Source organism: Coloeus monedula (assembly GCF_965178545.1).
Source record: "Coloeus monedula genome assembly, chromosome: 2".
NCBI lineage: Eukaryota > Metazoa > Chordata > Aves > Passeriformes > Corvidae > Coloeus > Coloeus monedula.
In genome coordinates, this window is record NC_138782.1 from 67,806,571 (window position 1) to 67,827,406 (window position 20,836).

The window sequence follows — 20,836 nt, forward strand, 5'->3', positions numbered from 1 at the left end:
GTCTAATTAATGCCTCCACAGAAAAGATGGAAAAGGACAAGAGAGAGATCTTCACAAACTTGAGGGACCAGGCTTTAGCTGAGTTCCTATTGTTTTAAACATTCTATGTGACTCATATTTACCAGCACAAAAAGGGAAATAACTGTACTGGCTTCACTGGAAAGTTAAAGAATAATGATTTTGTTTTGATTATAGGCAGATCTTAGATAAGGATATTATTACAAAACTTTGCTTTTAAAATTCATTAAGCAGTGTCAGTAGAGAGTCTTTAAACTAATACTGTTCATATGTGGCCTAGCTCTGATCATTTTGGGTGATTACTGAAAGTGTTATGTGACATAATATTCTGTAATAGTTATGTAAGTCATTATACCAACCCCTGGTATAATGTTCAGATTTTATTTAAGTATTTGCTGTGGAATTCCTTTTTGCAAGTTGAAATTCATAATTACCTACGTGTATCTCAATATGTTTTTTGACACAATTAAAAATTAATATCCTCTACAAATTTGGACATATTTCATGGAAACTCAATTGCAATAGAATTTGCCTCAGCTTATGATGCTTAGGGAACTACTTTTTGGTTGTTTTGGGAGTTTTAAATGAGCCAAAATTACAAAAAGGTTTTCTTATATACGTAAAAATAACAAACGTGGCTTTGTCACAGGACCTTTATTTTTCTGTTTTTTCTTATTTCTGATTCCTCGGTTAGAAGCAAGCATATACACTTACTTTGTATCTTCAGTCTCTGTTACTCACAAAAATGTTCCAGGGTTTTTTTCACTTTGTTCTGTACACCATCTCCGGTTGCTGTCTCCTTAAATGTGCAACAACTTGGATTAGAGACTGGATATAAAATGGGAGTGGATTTTATACTGCAGGGAAAACAAGTGAAACAGAAACCCACATGCACAGCAGTTTTTTCCCAAGTGGGAGCTGGGGAGCCCAGGGGCTCAGTGAATCACAGCTTGGAAGCTCACAGCAGCATTTTTATTGCTTGTGCTGCTGGGTCTGCGAAGGCAGCTCATCCCCTGCCCTGCTGCATCTCTGTGTGGGATTACTCTCTCTCACACACACAGAGGACATGCAGGTGGTAAAGCCTTTTTTGTCTTGAAAACAACAGCTGTGTAGCAAAAGTCAAGAAGAAAAATCCAGCTGGAGGACTAGGTCTTGACATTTCACTTGCTTCTGTAGAACCAATAATGACATTGGATACAGCTGCCCAGCTTTCTCTTTACCTGAGGAATGTTGTCTTAACATCCATGGAAAGTATTAACTTGGTTCTCAGTTTTACCTCATCTGGGATTTTTTTGTGGAAAAATGCAGAAAATTAATTGGCACAAAGTTTAGAAGTTGCAGCACAAAAATTCTTTTGTTTAGAACTGGCCTAATTAATTTAATGAATATTTTCAATCGTCTTTCTGCTTCTTGGAATATCACTGAATCCATCTGAAATTCATTGGCTTCATAGAGCAGGTGCAATTGTTAGACATTCTCATGTTTAGACTGTCCTAGGTGTTGTTTCCTCACTGGAGCTAAAATTATTTTTCTGTCTTTGTCTAGCAGAGACCTTACGGTCTGAACTTGCCCTGTCTCTTAGTGGGCACTGGACTGAGCACCTTACTTATCCAGGCAGTTTCCCTAGTTTTGTTATATGGTCAGCATTTAGTGAGGGTGACTCAGCCCAGTGAAGAGGTACAGAGCCTTCCAAGGATATTTGTACCAAATTTTGGCTAAATGAGGAATTCAGGGTACCTATGTTCCTCAGCTAAGTGTCCCATTTAAGTGTCTGGGGTGGGCAGTGTAAGTAAGACAATGTAACTGTTGCACACTTCAATATAGATTTCACTGAAATTTTTTGTGCCTAAAATGTCACTAAGAAATGCATTAAATTTTGCACCACAGTTACAAAAATATTAAAATTCGCCTTTTTTGTTTACTTCTAGCTACCTCAGGGAACCCCCATGAACACAGTAAGTACCAAGGCGATATAGAATGTTGTTAGTTTAACTTTCAGAAGGAAGGTATTTCCGTATTTTTATAAAGTTGTAGCAGCTTAAGATGGGATTCATCAACACAAACTCACACATTTTGACTTATGAAACTGGTTTTCAATGACTCTCTCTGTAATGCAGGACCAGGAGTGTCTCACAGGTCCCAGTTTGCATGGAAACCATTTTCCCATTCAGCTGAGACCCACCTATGCCTTTTGTCTCCATGGCAGCTTCGCACTGGGAAACAATTGAGGGCACCGCAGATGAGGAAGGGTCTGTGCAATTCTCTGGCCTGGTCTCTAGTCTGAATTTTAGAGATTTATTTCTTGGCATGCTGCAATGCTCACCTGCTGCACAGCTTAGACATTGGAGCTACAAATCAGAATTAAACATATTTTTAACAATTCTCTGAAATTTTTTCTGTCTCATAATGTTGGGATTTGGGTAGCACACTGTTTTTAAATAGCACAATATTGCATACAGGTTATATTATAATAGAGAATAATATCCATTATTGTTAGTGCTTCACAATATACTCATGGGATCCCCATACTAGCTAACATAAAGAAAACTAGCCCTAGTCCAGCCAAGTCCAGGACACGGAGAAACATGGAAAGCTTTTTTGTTTTTTCTTTAGGCAGGATACTGAACACTTATTTGACACTCTTTACAAGAAAACCCTGCTTCTGTTGTAATAAAAATTGCCATAATATCTATATTAAACATCAAGGAGAAATTTTGTATACAGAAGATCAGTGATAGCAATCACAATTAATAGTAGAAGGAATTAATAATTTTAGAAATTCTATGATATTTCTAAAAAACCACAGAAAATAATTAAACCACATTAAAAAGCCAAAAAAGTATTTTCATGAGTTTAATTTTATAAGGAAAAAATTGTTAAACATCTTTTCTTGAGAAGTATATTTATCAAAAAATTCTTCTCCTGTCTAGTGGGAATATGTAATGCAAAGTTGTCTTCTAAAATTATAATGAGAATCTTTTATTTTTAAAATCTTCTAAAAATTAAAAATCCTTCTAACACAGGGATTCTTATTTGCAGAGCATGAACGTGACAAACGTGAAAAAGCTGTCTCTCAGACTAAGCCAGGTAGGTTTGGTAAAGTAACCTCCAGTTACACCTGGCTCTACTTAATAAGGATATCTGTGGTCTGCAAAACTTGGAGACTTCCTTGAGCTAGGCACAGGTGTTTTGCTTTGTGCCATTGGTTTTTTTCAGTGTTTTGGAGAGGAACAAAAATGAGTCAAGAGTTTTTGACTGTTCTTGTGACTTTTCTCACAGGTGTAGTAAATAGCGTTAGCAAAATCCGTTTTCCAGAGTTTGAGGAAGGAGTTCTCTACTGTTGTCCACTGTTTCAAAGAGGTGTACTGGGAATTAAGCCTCCTCAACCTTTTCAATAAATTGGTTATTACATGAAGTGAGTGTGGTCCCCCAAAAAAGGAGAAGCTACAATCTCATCAAGTAAATGATAGCCTGCACAGAGGCAGCCTCCAGTTCCTGAATCTCAGAAGAACAGGAGCTGAACTGAGAATAGCAATACTAATCCTGAACTGACTGTGCAATCAGGTAAACTGTAAGTAGTAACAACTGGCTGCAGTGAGCAGGAAAAGGGGTCCCCCTTTCAAACCAAGGCTCTGTGCCTCATCAGGTTTTTTGAGGAGGAAGGCACTCAAGGATCCACATTGGGTCTGTTGTGAATTAACAAGACTAAGAGGTAACCTCACAGAAAACTCAGCTATTGATGCTCAGCTTACATCACTCCTGAGTGGTTTTACTAGAAGCAGTGGGGACTGGAAAGCAAGTATCCACATCCCATTGACCTTTGCTGGCAGTGATATTGCTTGAACTTCACGCTGAAATGAAGTGCTTATGAATAAGTGTTTGAATAAAGCATTTGAACCTTATGTGTTCAATGATAAGCAAAAGGCTTTAATTCATTACCTTTTTTTCCCTTAATTTTTCTTTTTAAAGAAATCAGTCTCTCCATGCATTTAGTATTTTTCTAATTCATTTTTATAATGTACAATATTCTACCTTGTAAGTTAAGTATTTTCATAGACATTTTGAGGTTTCCTGGAAGCCTTGAGGAACTGGTTTACTGAAGATGTATTGGTTTTGGGTCAATAGGGAAAAAAAATATTTCTCTCTTCTTCCTACAAAGACATATAGGTCAAGATTTTATTTAACTCATTGATGACTTTTTGTGTATTAACTGCTAGCAGAATTCTTCAACCATTAGGTGAGTTCAGCCAAGGCAGGAAGGTCCTAGCGAGGGAGCCAAGCTTGGTGGCCACAGTGGTGGCCAGAAAGCAGGTTGCCTGGATGGGTGGCATGACCACTCACCTTTCCTGCTAAATGAAATCAGTTCTGCTGCACAGTTAGTCCAGTCTCATCCATATAGCAGCAGGAAAATACATATCCTTGGTAAGGCATTCTCAAACATCAGAGCATAATGTCACAAACCAGTATATTGGACTGATTAGGATTTTACTCTAGTATAGGACAGTATATTCCAGACCACAAGGCCTTGGAATTTAAGTGCTTGAAGCAGAAAAAACAAAAAAAAAAGGATAGAAAAATGCTTGCTAAATTTCCTTTAACATAAAAGCTCTATTCTCAGGTGATCAATGGTTGCTTTGGAGAACAGTGGCTGTTTTGAGTTTCACTTGATGACTGGAAGTATTAATCTGCAGGCACTGGTGGTAATAGTGCTTCTACCTGCTGTGTGCCAATGAGTGCTCTTGAGTTAGCAGCTTGAATTATAAAAGCTTCATTCTGTACAAAACAGCGGCCTCCTTTTTCACCTTGATTCAGTTCAAATTCAAACCATTTTTCCAATGCCTCCTGCCATCAGGTTCAGAAGTATCACATGACTGAAATACTAGAGAATTTCAGAAAATATATTGATCCTGTAGGGAAATATTTACATTAAAGAGTGTTTTGTGTATGTCAGTTTTGTGTATGTCAGAAAGCAAGTAAAGCAAGGGAATACATTCCTGATGTAATTCTGCTGAAACTGCCTGCAACACACAGAGAAATGTTTACAGCCTTATTTCTTTCCATTTAAATTAGGTACATCAGGGGAAAAAATTAATATTAATGTTTGTAGTGCTGCAAAACTGGAGCTCTGCAGAGCAAATAAATTCTCTCCGATGAAAGATTTCAGAACTTTAAACTTTGGGCTGACACAAAATTAGAGCATAATCAGGAACTTTTTTTACTATTCGTAAAATTTATTTTGACTCTTTATAGTTTTATGAAGTCCTCAAGATTTTTTTGGGGTTTTTTTTTTTTTTTTTGCAAGACTCCTCATGATATGGTAAACAAAAATGCATGAAAAATTAGAAATATTACTTCTGTTATTGGCAAAATAATATATATTATCCTCATCATATATTTTTCTCTGCTTTTATTCATACTGAATGTGGTGAGCAGAACAATTTTGTGAAGCTTCCTGATGTCTTGAAGTGTATTCCCTTATAGAGACTGCTCTCCTTCAGTCTGGATATTCTACTCCTTCAGTTTTCCTTCTGGCTACGGCTAAAGGATAGAAACTCAGAGAAAAAGTCAAGCAGCCACCACCTGTAGTTCTGTCAGGGAATGCATCAGGGTGCTCTCCAGTGGAATCAGCAGATCAGTATTTGCTGTGTGGTTAGGTTGCAGAATAGGTAGGTGAATGAATACCAAAGAATTACTGTGTTCATTCCCAGATGAATGCAAATCCACAGGCCTGTCCAAGACACTCTGTTTTCAAGAATAAACTCTTTTTGAGAAGAAACACTACCCCTACTTTCAAATTAATCAGATATGCCATCCACTCACAAACTTATTTTCTTACTTATTTTCTCACAGACTTATTATCCCAGAGTTATAAAGCAAACATTGCTGTACATTCTCAACAGAATTAGGAAAAGGAAAAATATCTTATTTAGTGTTCAAAAGTGTTAGGATAATATCCAAAGAAAGATAAACCTTTTGATTTTTACTTGTCGTTAATCCAGTGCATGTTACAGAGCCTTTGTTTAAAGTCAGCATACTGGGTTTTTTCTGTATCTAGAAAGTTTAATGTCCCAATCTAAATTCGCAAAATGCACTGTTATTTGTTAGAATTCTTCTAACAGCAGAAAAAAAGACATTTTCTCCCAATAAGTTTCATCTTCACATTGCTGGTTGTGCTATAAAACATTTGTAGCTTCACAGGCATTCACAATATGGAGATGAGATTTTTAATTCACTGCTTTCATAAGAAGCTGGCAGTAACAATAGCTGAGTAAGGGTGATAAAAAAGCCCTAAACTTAATACAAATTAAGAGAAATTAAATTGCCACCTACCAGACAACAACTGAAAAGCATAGCAATGCAGAGCTATATTTAATTTCCAAATAGAAAATATCAGTAACCATAGAGCTGAATCCCTCCCTATGTTTGACCCCATCAGTACTGACTTTCTTCCCGAAACAGACAAAACTAGCCAGGTGAGGGGACAAAAACATACCTACCCTACCTGATCTCCACCCAGCCATTGTCATCTTCAATCTGATGCCTTCCAGAGGTCTTAGGGGAAAGGAAGGGGCCAGAGGCAGGTGGCTGCAAACTGCTTTGAACAAGAGGAAGAGCAAATACAGTCTGAATGTGTCTTAAGCATATTTAAGAAAAATTTACTAATGTATGTGAATGTTGAAAGGTAGAGATTAGGAGAGAGGCTTGAATTCAGTTATGGAAAGGGACATAAAATGGAGTAGAGCTATAAAAGGATGAGGTAGGGTTAATTAAAAATCAACCAAATTGGGCAGATCAGAAATCCGAACGTAAACATCCCAGTTTCCACCTGACTGGGACATTGGGAAGGTAAAACAAACCCCACTTGATTAGAAAGTGTAGTCCCACCAACTTACCTGGAGAAGAGGCTGTTCAGGTCTCGTGGCTGATGTCGACATGAGTTCACATCATCTGAGAACTGTGCCGAGCAAATCCACAGGCAGCTCAAGAGTGTGTGGACTTGGGCAGCTTTTCCTATGAGATTAGGAGAAGTTCAAGGCTGCTCCAAGGTCTTGTGAGAGATGTCCAGCTAGGTCTAGGTAGGCTTGTCCGGTAGCAGGTGGTATGGACTGGCATTCAGACTGTTGCATGTGTTCCTCTGTGAGCTATTATGTGCTTGGGTGTCTCCATACCTGTTTCATTTTCAGAGTGCAGACACATATGGATACCACCACCCATGTTTGTGGTTAGGCATTATCTAAACAGAAGTTCTTAGTGTTGTTTAATACCGAACTGTTGGACTTAGACGCTCAGGGCAGTGATGTTGGCAAAGGTGTAATGGATGCCGGAATAGGATGGTTTCCACCTGAGTGCCTGACTGAAAGACACTGAAGGGCATTCAGCTCTTTTCCAGCAGCTGAGACATTAGGCCCAGTAATTTACTTTTTCCATGAGTATGATCTCACCATGCAGTCAGAACTCATAATGCATGCGTGCTGTTTTACAGTGCCACAAGGGGATAGTGATGCTAAAGACATGAATTTATTTTGTCATTGTGAACCATATGCATAATATCACCTGTAGAAATATTTTTCCAATTATACGAACCTATGCTAACACATTGTGATTTTAATGCTGCTTTTATGATACAGAGGAGAAAATTAAACAACAAAAGACAGCTCCCACTGAGAAGTCAGGTAAGAATGAGTGATTCTCTCCTCATTTATGGAGGGGGATGGGGGGTGTTAAACACTATTCAGCACTCATCTAGTGTAGTATATTGGCATTGCAACAATTTTTTACAGTGTTTTGAAATATGTAACTGATAACACTTAGAGGAAAACCAGCAGATACTGTTCTACTAAGAATAGTCTTTCCAATGATGAAGACAGGTTAAGGCCTTTCAGCTACTTAGCTGCTTGTTCCGGGCTCTCATTAGCCAGAGCTGGGCTAATGAAATGGCGTGTAGCTGTAAATCAGATTTCTGAAAGAATCCCAAATATGAAGATAAATCACCAGATGGATTAGGACTTTGGATCAGTCTTATCTCATGGAGAAAATGTTTTTGGGGATAAACTCTAAATCTTTGGGTCTTGTCTGTTATTTAGACATTAGAGTTTTTGTAATGTAATGTTGACAGGAAAAAACAATCAAGTAATAATGAGTGTTCTAGAAGCTGTGAAGAGTCAGCCAAGCAATTAGAACATTCTCATCATCACTGGAAGTCAACACAAAACTGTCTAAACTTCAGGGGTTTGAATGTTGTTCATCCTTGCACAAGTAGGGGAAGATAAGAACAAGTGAGAAGTGAGTCCAATAAAATGTTTGAATGTTAAGAAGAAAAGGGGAAGAAATAGTACATTTTCTCTTCTTTCTGTAACTAACTATTACAATTTAACCTCTTTTGTCTTCTGTAGCCCAGGCAAAGCCAACAAGTATGTGACTCCTACCTTAATCAGAAAAATTGCTGTAAAATTGCTGGATATGTGTCTTTTTTTACTTTTACATAAGGAAACACGCCCTTGGCAATTTCTAGTTTTGCTTAAAATTATAGTGTCTTTATCACCATGTCTTTCATTTCTTTCATTTAATGTACTGTCTTGTCATTGCTATTTAAAAGTCCATTTGACATAACCAATTGCTTCAGTGCAAGAGTGAATTCATTCTACACTTCCCATATCAAAAGTCCCAACAGCAAAAATTCATACAGGAGTGAAAAGTCTTTTAAAAATCACTATTAAAAATTACTTGGGTTGAATAAATTCTCCTGCTAAGTTAAAAAGAGAAAAATAGAAATTATTTTAATATAACTGCATCCTGGACTCAGTCGAAAAGAACTCAAGAAAGAGTTCATACCGTAACTCACCACACAGCCTTCTTGTTGATTTTCTACATCTTTCATACCTGCAGAATGCAAAGTAAACTACAAAAATAATAATTAAAATTTCAATTAATGCCCCAGATAATGTATTGATAAAAAAAAAAAACAGATATGGGAAATGTATCACTCTTCGCTGAATCAAGTTTTCATTCATGCTTCATAAGAATGTTTCCCATTTGAAATTCCCTATGATGTCTTCATCTTGGCATTTCTCAACCTGTCTCTCCACCTGAAACCACAGTTACTAGGAGTTCTATAATTCATCTGAGTAGCAGAAAGGCTGAGGCATATTGTCCTTTTTTCAGAGACCATTCACATTTTCATCACTTTCCACTTTACAGCGTGCTTTTGGGTCCTCATTTCTCTAAAGGAAAGTGATGCACAGTCCTTAAGCTGTGGAAAACCTCACCCGGAAACAGGGCCAGCAAAGCTGTCCATTGATTCCTCAGCCCTGAAATGTGTTTTGGCCCCAGTTTCCATTGCATAGCTGCTACTGTATTATGAGATCTGTGGGGTGTTTTTTTCTGACTTTTGTTTGCTAGACCTATTTAAAAAAAAAAAAGCTTCTTCATATTTTCTATTTCCAGCAACATAACACAAATTACCGTTTTTTCAGTAATAATTATGAAGTAGAAGGATGGTAGGACGGGTAGGAGAAAGGGGCATGTGGAGATGAGATGCATTTTCCACACCTAAATATAATTTATTCATATGTAATAGTATGTGTTCAAGACTTTGGGAACTTAGCTCAAGTACATGAGCTCTGAATCAAGAATGAAGACTGAGTGAATGGTTGCTGAGTTTACTCTATACTCTCGAATAATAAAAATAGAAAATAGATAAAAATTACATTTAAGAAATTAGAGGAGACCCTATTAACTTCTTCCCTAAGATACGTGCATGACTCTTAGTAGCATTAATTGTAGCTATATTTGTGGAGCTATGTGCAGTACTAATTAACTTTGCTATTTTGTGGTAGATCCCTCAGTGGATAATCTGTTAATAACCATTCACCCGTGGGGTTTTTTTCAAAATAACAGCACGAAACAAGAGAAACTGACTGCTTAATCCTGAAAAAACATACATGCAATCCTTATTACTTAAAAAAAACTCCAACTAACCAACCAAACAAAAACCCCCTATAGAGCGAAACAAAACAAAAAAAATCAAAACACCCATACAAAAAGTAACTTAGAAACGTTATGGCAATTTTGTTATGCTGTTGTTTTCTGTCTAGAGCATGAAGTAGTCAAACATGAAAAAGGTGTTCCCCTTACAAAACCAGGTAAGCACTCCTACATTTACTTCTGAAATTGTTATTTAAAGAAATAGTGAAACACAATGCACAATGCACATGACAAATGTCAAAACCATGACCCTGTGACCTATTTTGATGTATGGAGTGGCCCTGACAAGCCATGCCACAAACTAAATAGCACAGTACATATAATGCTGATTGTCATTTTAAGATAAAGATATAGGTTTATATCAAAGGTGAAATTTCTGCTTCTATAACTCCATTGATGTCAAAGGCATACGCCACCAAAGAATTTGAACTGCTTTGTGAAACTTCTTCCTTTAAATGTCTTCATTTTGCTAATTATTTGTGGGGATCTGCCTTTTATTTGGACTTCAAAAAAGAGTTAGCCTCTCAGGATGGGCAATACTTTAATTTTTATCCATTGCAAATGTCATATGATACATCATTCAGATCTTGATCTGGCACTATCCATCATCTGTGGTAAATGTCTCTGGTATCATAGCTCATGCACATTCTCGCTTGTACAAGACAGAGCAAAATTGATGGTGGTATAAGAAAGAGCATTACTCAGTTTCACTGCAGACTATCATCACGTGTTTAAAAAATGTCTGTTCCATGCTTCTTCATAAAAGGAAATAAGTGGAGAATTAAAATTTTTATTGTTAATATTAGTCATCCTTAACTCTAGCAAAACAATTATCATCTGTAAATGAGAACATCCCTACTACTATCATTCATTATTAGATTGTTATTAATTATTGTGAGATTACTAAACATATGTTTTGATATGTGGAAACATATAGAACAAATAAAGCCATTCTCTACCATAACAATATCATGCTAAACCTGACTGTTTTGTCCATTTTTCTTCCCTCTTTTTACTCCCCAGTCAAACCAAAGAACACTGCAAGTACGTGTCATGACCTGTTTCGTATGGAATATAAACCTTCTGTTCAGATGCATGTTCTCTCAATTTGCACTTTTGCAATTTTGTCATGTTAGATAATGCTATTTTCTTGCTTATACTACAGATACTCTTGTATTCCATCTGCTTACTAACAGCCATACACAACGAAACCAAGAACATTTATAATGTAATATTGTGAAGCTGCAATGTTCAAATTCTGTTTGCAATTTTTACTTCCTAGAAAATCAAGTAAATTACACTGGTAGCAAAACTGATATTCTGGTCATTTTAGATGAGTGTAGATGTATAATTTATATTTAGGCAAATATATTGTTTATTGAAAATAAGAAAACAGCATATAGCGTAAATTAATTAGACAACCTTTTTCTTACTTCTTATACCATTTGGAAATTACTTACATCATTAATTCACTAAGCATGTTGTTGGCCTTGTTCCAATAAAAGCTTTTTTTATAAAAAAACCTAAATTTAATTAAAGAAGAGAAACGAATATTTCCAATTTAGATTAGTTTTAAGGAGGATTCAAGGGGAATTTGTCACATTGAAAAACTTCCACTGAAGTCATTGGATAATGTACTTTTTAAGGTCATTTTTAAGAAGACTTCTGAACAGAAAAAGACTGGGATCTAAGCTTATTGTGGCAAGTCGTTACACATTAAGTACTCCAAAGCATGGTCACACAAAAATCAGGACAGTGTTTGCACTACATGCTTTGAATTGTGAAAATGCTGAAGTATGGACCTTCATAGATCAATTAGTTGCTGCCTCTTTAGCACAGGATCCGTGTTTTCTTTTTGGTGCTGTGCCTGGCACATCAAGACCAAACCATGCGTTATTCTAATAAAAAGTAAGCTGACGACAAGGCAAAGCAAACTGATTCCCTTAAACTTCCTAAATCAGTCACCTGTGCTAGCTGCTTAAAGTTAGAGAGGATGTATACCTGCTCTTAATCCCCTGTAGGAAAACAGTGTTACCCTGAACCCCAGGTGCAAAGGGAAAGTGTGAACACGAGGCATCTGAAATGTGCCTACATTGAAGTATCTCCTGCAGCCCTGAACTGCAGTGTCCAGTTTTCGAGTTTTCATTGTAAAATTATTACTTCCTGTGAAGCTATCCATGGCTTTATTTTCATTTTTGCTAGTATTTTAAGAAAATTTTGCTCTATTTGATTCTATTACTCAGTTTTTTTCAGTCTTGTTTTCACTGGATCTGTTCACTGACATTTAATGTCTTCTGCAGTGATTTATCTGAGAGACCCAGTGATGGCACTCAAGAGTTCTGAGGAACCACTACTCTTAGAGGTCAATCACATATTTAAGTGACTAAAACCTTATGCTTTAATCACTTCAACCCAAAGTCACTGTCTACAATGCTTTTTTATCAAGAGCTATATTACCGTGGTATATTGTGAATATAAGGAGTAGCCAAGATATTTTCCCTTGACCTTTGCAGAGGGATATCTGTACCACATTCTTGAGCTTATATTCTGCTGCTTGAAATGATTATAAATGTTAACAATGCCTTTAGAAAAAGGAAAAAAAAATAAAAGGAAAAGAAGGAAAAACAGTAATAAGCAGGCTATAGTCATTTTAAACAGTAATTCTGTATACACTGCCCATTTTGAGCTAACCATCCTTGAATAGATCTAGCTTAAGATTTTAAACACCAAATCTATCTATTTTAAATTTATTTTCTCCACTTAAAGGAGAACACTTAGCTGGATCACCACCTTCTTTATTTATAGAGGTCTATATAGCTTTGCTTCATATATTTCTTAGTCAGGTGTACAGTGTGCTTTCCATAACATGAACATAGCTATTGTGTTATTCAGTATGAGATGTAGTAATAGGCACAAAATACCCACTGATTTTGGAATTCAGGTCCAGTAGGAACATAAAATAAATTAAAATATTTATCCTGGGCTGAATTCATTCACACATTGTATCTTGCTCAGTCTTACTGTAAAAGCTAATGGGGTTTAAGTCAGTAAAGAGACTGGATCATTAGGTAATGCATGTATAAAAAGAAAGACAAGGCTGAGTTTGAAAACTACCCAAATTAACAACACATACAATTTTATAGTAGTAACTCGCTGCCATGATCTAACCTGGCAGGCCACCACACAGCCACTCACTCAATTTTAAAAGCAATTAGCAAATAATCTTATTATTCACTATTTCTGTTTTAGTGTACAAGAACATCTTTGACAGCCTGTACATCAAACTCAAATGTGTAATGATTCAGAATTTACTCCTTGCATACTAACTAAAGACTCACAAATTGTGAGACGTTACCTTGAACAGAAAACAAAGCTGGGGGCATATCTTACACATGCAGAAATACCAAACTGCAGTTTGCAGTCAAGAAAAAGAGCACGTAGGCTGATATTTTAAAAATACCCTAAGAATTGGCAAATTATATTTCCATTTAGTTCTATAATGAAAGCCCCATGTTAGGGGTCATATGCTTCCCAATGTTCTCAGAGTAAGTGGAAGTTTGTTGATGCGCTGAGAGGAGGAAATAGCCCTTATATTTCATACAACAGTGGGTCAAAACAACTGCCCTCCAGGTCAAGAATCTTCCCATACCTGACTGTCTAAGGAAATCAGTTAGGGTACACGTCCATCTGGGCCTGTCCAGATCCCCCAGAGAGACACTCCCTCAATTAAGAAGTGAGAGCATAGCCCCTGTCCTAGATTCAGCACCTTAGAAACAATCTTGGTTTTTTCTTCTGAAAATGAAAAAAACATTAATTATTCCATGAGTCAGAGTGCAGTAATGTATCAGCTTCCAGAAGCTATGAGGAAGATTATATGCAAAAAGGTAAATATTAAAGGACTTTAGCATGTTAGCATTTAATAGCAGCAAAACTGGCCTTTGCTGAATGGCCGGGGTGCCTAAGCATTGAGCACTGACATTTACAGGTCTCCTTATGGGCCAAGACTTGAGGGAAAGTTTCCTGGGATGTGTTAGGGAAAATAATGCTTAATTGCTCAGTCTTCCTGTTGAAAAAGCATTGACTGAAACATTTTCACCTTTGTGTGAGCTCATGTTCACCTGAAGCCAAAACTCAGCAGGAAGAAAGTACGGAGATAACTCAATCAAAGGAATACCCCGAAATGTTTTGTGATCTTATTCTTTTTTTTTGTCCTGCTCTAAGTTCTAGGAAAAGAGGTTTTTCTTGGATAGTGAGGTCATTCTTTTTCTTTCAAATCGTGTTCTTACATAAAACTGGGACTAATGAAGTAACGATGGGTAAAAAATTCTTGGATTCAAAATGACGATTTAATGAATTTCTTTCATTTAAAAAGAGTGATGACCGCTTACACCAAAGAATTTCTATCCAATAGATTGACCAATTTTCATCAATTATTTTGGGTATTATAACAGCCGAGGAATGTACACTTCTTTTGTGCTAGGTGGTGTGCAAAGACTTAGTCAAAATTTCTCAAGAGATTTTACTCTTAAAAGGCAAGGTGAGCTACTAATGTGGGAGAAACTCTTAGACGGGTCAATGCCAGTTATTCAAGGTCAGTGTCAGTCTTTGGTTGGGATGTGTGGATGATAAGAAAAGAGAGGTAAAAATTAAAATGAATACATTTTTTGGAAAATAGCATAGTCAGCTATAACCATGAAGGCACGCTTAAAAATAAGTCTGTTTAAATATTTGCTTGCTGGAAAGCTTTGATTGGCATAGTGTTTGCATTTGCAGGAATCATTGCATGCTGGATTATAGTACTTCAAAGAGTGAGACTCTTAGCTTTCAGTGTGAAATTCTATGTACATGCCCATTGTTAAGGCATATTTTTTTGTAAATTAATATCCTGCAGAAAAGTTGCAAATGAAAGAGAAGATCTATTTAAATGGTTGCTTGCCCTGAAAAAACATGGTACTGAAACTCTTGTTCTTTTCCTTCCCTTCCCCGCCCCCTTCATCTTCATTACTGGTTATTTTCCTGGAGAGCCAACAGCTGAAATCCCAACAGCAGGTAAATATTGCATTTTTCTAGTATGCCTTATGGAAAGAACTAATGAGCAGTGTTGATTAATGCATGTTGCTCATCAGCAAGGAACAGTGGTAATGTAAAGCAGCATGGGTGAACTGACAGCATTGCAGCTATGCAGGTCTCTGCCACAGGCCTTTCTGATCAGCTGATTATGTGATTTTCACTGTTCACCTTCTGCATCGTGTTTTGGTGAGCTAGATACAGGTGATCCTCACTGAGACAGCTGGTATAAATCAGGTAACACACCAGAAGACACTGAAGAAAGCGTTATTACAACTGGTTGGACGATGCAAAGTGCAAATGAACCATTTGAAGGCAGCCAGCTATTTGTCTGCTGTAGTCACCAGGGAATACTGAAATGGGCTCAGATGCCTGAAGCTATACACTTTGCTTAATTTCAATCTGCCTTGCTGAATGGAGTCACAGACCAAATGCATTTACAGCTGGGGAAAAAAGGATGCTGAAAAGAAAACAGCACATGCTCTAAATGAATGTAGATTAGGAAAAAAACCCTAAATAAATCACAGTCTAATGCTGCAGGACTTCTGAATGGTCACATTTGGCAGTTCTAAAGGTCCATCTTGCTCCATATCCTGGGATTTTTTGTTTATTTCTTTCAGATGCTTGAGATCACTCTGGGAAAAAGAGTAAGAAGCAAGCAATGGGCAATGGCCTTCCCTAGTGTACTTTGGCCCCAAATAAATAGTTAAATCTGGAAGTAGTTAGGAAATTACAGAATTTAAGTGCCTAAAGTCTTTATCAGGATTTTCTAAACTGTTCTGCAACCAGCAATATTCAAACAATTTCCAACAACCCTACACAAAGCCCACAACTGCTATTGCCACTAAGGGTAGCAGGCACTGTTGCAGTATTACAGACATTGTAAACATGCCATGAGACACATTTACCACAGTAATTCTTCCAGAGAAATTACAAGGGAGACAATCTTTGTGCCATGTACTTATTGTAAAAGCACTGTATTTCTGATGCCTGCCACTTAATGGTATTTCTTTGCAAATCTTTTTAGCCACAAAAAAGCCAAAGACAACTAAGGAAAAAGAAGGTAGGAATTTACTCCATGTGTTCATATATATGTAGAAGATCACAATAAGAATAGCATGAGATTGCAAATTTTTCATGTATTGTCGTTTGAAGCAACCCCCAAAATATATGTGTTAATTCACAAATAATTTTACTTGAAAATTCTAGGTAAAATCTATTCAGCACACAGCTTACCAAACTTTAACTGTGCTACTTTTTCTTTGCAGAAAAAACAACTGAGAAGAAACATCTGAAAGATGAAAAAGCTAAAGGTAATAAAGGGATGAAAATCTCTACAAACAGCAATAAATATGCAAACATTCGTGTTTGGGGGCTTTTATGGGACTGGAAAGAGGAGCTTTGTTAGTCTTTCTACATCCATGCGAGTAAGCCAAAACGATGAAATTGTACATAAATCCCCAGTAATTGAATGTCTGGTGCCTCCTTTGCATATGAGTATCAAGCATCACATCAGCGCATCCAAGCTGGCTGCAGCGGTGCCCTGCCGGTGACCCTGCCCGGCTGGCACAGCGGCGCAGCAGCGACCTGCCCAGCCCCCAGCGCTGGAGCCGAGGATTAGCAGTCCCCACTCCGTCTGCTCTTGGGCTCCCTACCACAGTAGTGCAAAGTTCACCTCCATAGCTTGTCTGGTGCATTAGGTCAGATATTAGGTAAAATATCTACAGTGATAACAAGAAACTTTTTTTTTCTACACGAGACGGACTTCATGATCACCCATATTCTGACTAACCTCTTGGACACAGCACTGCCTTGATAGTTTCCTCACAGTAACATGCAAAAGGACAAATGATTTCTGCTATATCTTTAAAGATAATTAATAGCAATAAATTACAAGTGTTCGAAGACATAAATATTCTCTCTACATTGGTTAAATACAGTGACTTGCATATAAAATTTGTATATTGAAATCCTGAACCTCAAAGGATAAAAGTGGCACTCGTGCAAGTTCACTAAACTACTATCCAGAAGCAGTTTTCTTATATGGTTTTACTGGACAGAAAATTTATCTGTTTAAATGATTAATTAGGAGAGTCAGGCTTAAAAATACCTGGTTTAAAGAACTTCCTGTCTGAGAGAGGATTCCAAGAAACAAACATACTTCTTATTGACATTTATTTCAGTATTTTCACCTGAAACTGTAGATTAATTTATTATCTATGTTTTTTTTAATCTGTCCCACCAGTAAAAGAAGACCCACGACATCAGAACTTGACATCAGGTACATACATGATTTTCCTTTATTGTAAAGGATTCAGGAAAGTTGTGGTTTGTTGTTTGGTTTGGTTTGGTTTTGGGGGTTTTTCTTGTAAGGGAGATCACACAATATTTCCACATTTCTAATTCAAGTCTATAGGACAAGATGTGAGACAAGCCAGGTAAATCAAATCCATAAATATTGTTCCTAAGAATCAATTGCTGACATGGTATTGCTTTAGCACCTTCCTAAATTTTTAAACATATATTCATCTGATTACTTTATAAAACAAGAGGTCTCTAATTAATTTGGCAGTGCGGTATTTAAAACAAACATATTCTCCTCACAGGAAATCTTTTCTGTAACAGTCACATAGGGAGGAACATGTTCAATTTCTGTTCTCTCACATTAATAAATATTGTCTCCCATCACGGTCTGCCCCAACTCCACTCCAGCAAAAATGGCAAATAAAGATAGGGCATCTCAAAAGAAAAATCTCCCTTCATTGTGTAATCATGTTTTTACTAGTTTACAGAGAAAGGAAATATATGTTCCAGATTCTTGACTAGTATAAATTAATAGCTATGATTTCAGTGGAACTTCACTATTTCATGACAGACAAGGATCAAAGTCTTTATTCTCACCTGAGGTCTAACTGGTTTACACAGAAAATATGAACTACATGTGAATATGGTTCCTTCTAATGAAACTTTGCAGTCTTAACCTACTGAGGAAAGTATATTATATTACTTCTAATCATCCAGACATTGTTGTACATGCTTTTTTCACCTCTTTACTGTTAGTAGAATGATCTAGAGTCCTATATACATAATATAAAATGTGTAATATATGTGCAGTTATTTGTATCTATTTATTTAGAAATATCTATTTATCCATATATAGAAACATTAAATCATAGAATAATAAAAAAGATACCTAAGTATAAACAACTGCAGAACAATCTGTTATCAAGGAAGAGAAAATACAAATGAAGTGTTAAGATCAAACATGAATATTGCCACGTGTATTACATGAAAGTCTTTGCACATATGGATCACTTTGTTTTATAAGGGCAACTACATTTACATAAAAGAATAGCTTGGATTTTTTCATCTTATTTTTCTTAAATCAGGAACACAGAGATATTGAGTCAGATATAGACTTTAATTCCTCTTGATTAAGATGTTGTTAACTGACAGATACAGAAGGCAGAGTCTATGCTGTCAAAAATTTATTGCTATTTTATTAATACAGAACTTTTATAGTTCAGGAAGTGCTAGTCAAAATATATAACCAATACATTAAACCAAAGATTTTTCCGTGAGAGAAAAGAATTTTCTTATGCATCAAAACCCCAAATTTAGTGTAAAACAAGAATGTACTAAAAATTTTCTGTCACTGGATTTTCTCCTGCCCACCACCCTCCTATAAAGTTTACATCTTTCAAACACTGTGTTTCTGTGGCTTTCCTTTAAAGTAATTATTATGATTGTTTAATTTAAATGTATGTTATCACTGAGAAATTATTCCTGACTGGATATTTCTCAGATCATAAGCAGCTCTGTGCAAAACCAGTTCTTCATAACTTTGCAAACTAACTTACTATGTAAGTGTTCTCAAAATATTCTTTGTCCACTGTAAGGAATAGTTAGTTTTCAGACAATGGATGAAAAGTTACCAGAAGAACATCAAAGTTACTCTTTTATGGATGTTGTTTTTAAGTATTTTTTCAAATTGAGAATTTAAACGTTTAGGCAAAGTCCTAGGTCATGTATACTTGAATTGGAACTTGATAACTTTTTCCTGTTCTATTTGCAGATGAAGCCAGTGCTCTTTCCCCCGTGCACTGAATACTATTTTTTTTCTGATAAATGGAAGTAGAAAATGATTTTAACCTTCTTAGCTAATCTAAGACTTTAAATAGTAAATCTTCTTTCAGCCTTCAAAAGCTTAATAGAGTAGATTCCCATGTTCCTAGATTTTGCTCAGACCCCCTCAACATTTCCCTGATATTAAGAAGCAATCAGATAAAGAAGAAAGGCAATTTTAAAAGCTGTATATAGCTGCAATTTTAGAATGCTCCACATTTGAACAGAATTTTAAGCAGTACTGTAACTTTCATAAATAATGGTGCTATGTGCAGCAGACACTAAATTTCACTCTCCTGTAGATTTGCAAGCAATTAATTAGAATGCTTTCCTCTTCTTTTTCTGCTCCTAAATGTCAAAGTTGACACCTGTACTGAGACTGAAATTTACCAACAGCAAAAAAAAAAAAAAAAAAGGGAATACTTGGGAACACCATTTTTATTTCTATCTTATAACAAATGTTTTTGGAAGCACACAGAAGCAGTTTTTTTTGACTCTTGGAATGAAATTTAAAGAGTGCACAAACTGAACTCTCTAGTGAGGATAATCTACCATACTCTTTATATGAACAGCTGTACAGTTATACAAGTTCTAGCTTGTTTCATGGCTAATACCAGAGAAAGAAAATCTAAATGGACCAAAAGTTGATTATATTTATTCTAATTACCTTCCAACTGCCCCCTTGGATGAAAACTCTGGAACCAATGTATATTGCATTTATACTACAGTTAGTTGAAGGGCTTGAGGTTTTTACTGCCCACAAAAGTGCAAATGTGGCAGAAATAAAGAAAGGCTGTGTTGCAAAGAGCATGAAAAGTGAGAATTAATGAAACTGATACTATTCCCATTTGTATTTTTTTTTTAAATTAGAGAAAAGTGTGGATTATTCTCAAGGTCAGGTGAAACCAAGCCAGTCATGACAACTTCCTTGTAAATAAATGTCTCATAAATAGACTTACATAATTCATGCATCTACCCTCATACATTATTAGAGGTCTGAAACTTTCTTTGACATGGGAACTGTTACACTTACTGTTTAGTTAAAGAACTTTTACTTCTGTGAAAACAGAAATTAACATTAAGCAGAGTTGGAACACTGCTTATATGAAAATACTATGAAAACTTTTATGGAAGGAAAAGCACATTTCAACTAGATTTTTCATCTACTTCTGCAATGGTAAAGATTCTCAAATACAATATAGTTCCTCAAACATTTTGTAGCATAAAGAGCAATCATTTCATCATACTATCAATATATATTCAATAGCACATAGTAATCACCACATGAAAACCTCAACAACTGTATGGGGTGAATTCATTACATATCTTATAAGCATATGGGGTTTGTTTTATTAAGTGAGGTTGTTTTAGTGCTTTGCACTTTCTGTCTAGTAATATATTTTCCAAAGCAAAGATGATTTCCACATCTGCAAAAGCAAAAGTTTTATTTGATGTGAGGTTTGATATGACAGCCATTTGAGAGACTGTGAAGGAGGTCTCATCAATGTTAAGGGAACATAAATTTGTCAGCAGTACAATGTGTGAGATTTTTCCCACGTAAAATAATTTTGAAAGAGAGAGACCACTTAATTTTTTCCTTGGTTCTGGAGCATTTGAAGACTTTGGAGTAAAATATGATCTT

At 36.1% G+C, this 20,836-nt stretch overlaps 1 protein-coding gene across 15 annotated transcripts in view; it reads left to right on the forward strand.

Moving 5' to 3' along the window:
* The window catches only part of TRDN (triadin), a 231,443-nt gene that overhangs the window by 190,225 nt on the left and 20,382 nt on the right, over positions 1 to 20,836 (forward strand). For 11 of the 15 annotated variants that reach the window (XM_082276583.1, XM_082276584.1, XM_082276586.1 and 8 more), the window contains 10 exons: positions 1,947 to 1,973; positions 3,058 to 3,105; positions 7,647 to 7,691; positions 8,412 to 8,429; positions 10,113 to 10,160; positions 11,026 to 11,046; positions 15,025 to 15,051; positions 16,097 to 16,132; positions 16,338 to 16,382; positions 17,315 to 17,350. In XM_082276583.1, coding sequence (XP_082132709.1) covers positions 1,947 to 1,973; positions 3,058 to 3,105; positions 7,647 to 7,691; positions 8,412 to 8,429; positions 10,113 to 10,160; positions 11,026 to 11,046; positions 15,025 to 15,051; positions 16,097 to 16,132; positions 16,338 to 16,382; positions 17,315 to 17,350 — 351 coding nt within the window. The remainder of the gene's footprint in view (positions 1 to 1,946; positions 1,974 to 3,057; positions 3,106 to 7,646; positions 7,692 to 8,411; positions 8,430 to 10,112; positions 10,161 to 11,025; positions 11,047 to 15,024; positions 15,052 to 16,096; positions 16,133 to 16,337; positions 16,383 to 17,314; positions 17,351 to 20,836) is intronic. The other 4 variants (XM_082276587.1, XM_082276579.1, XM_082276581.1 and 1 more) reach the window with 3 other exon arrangements.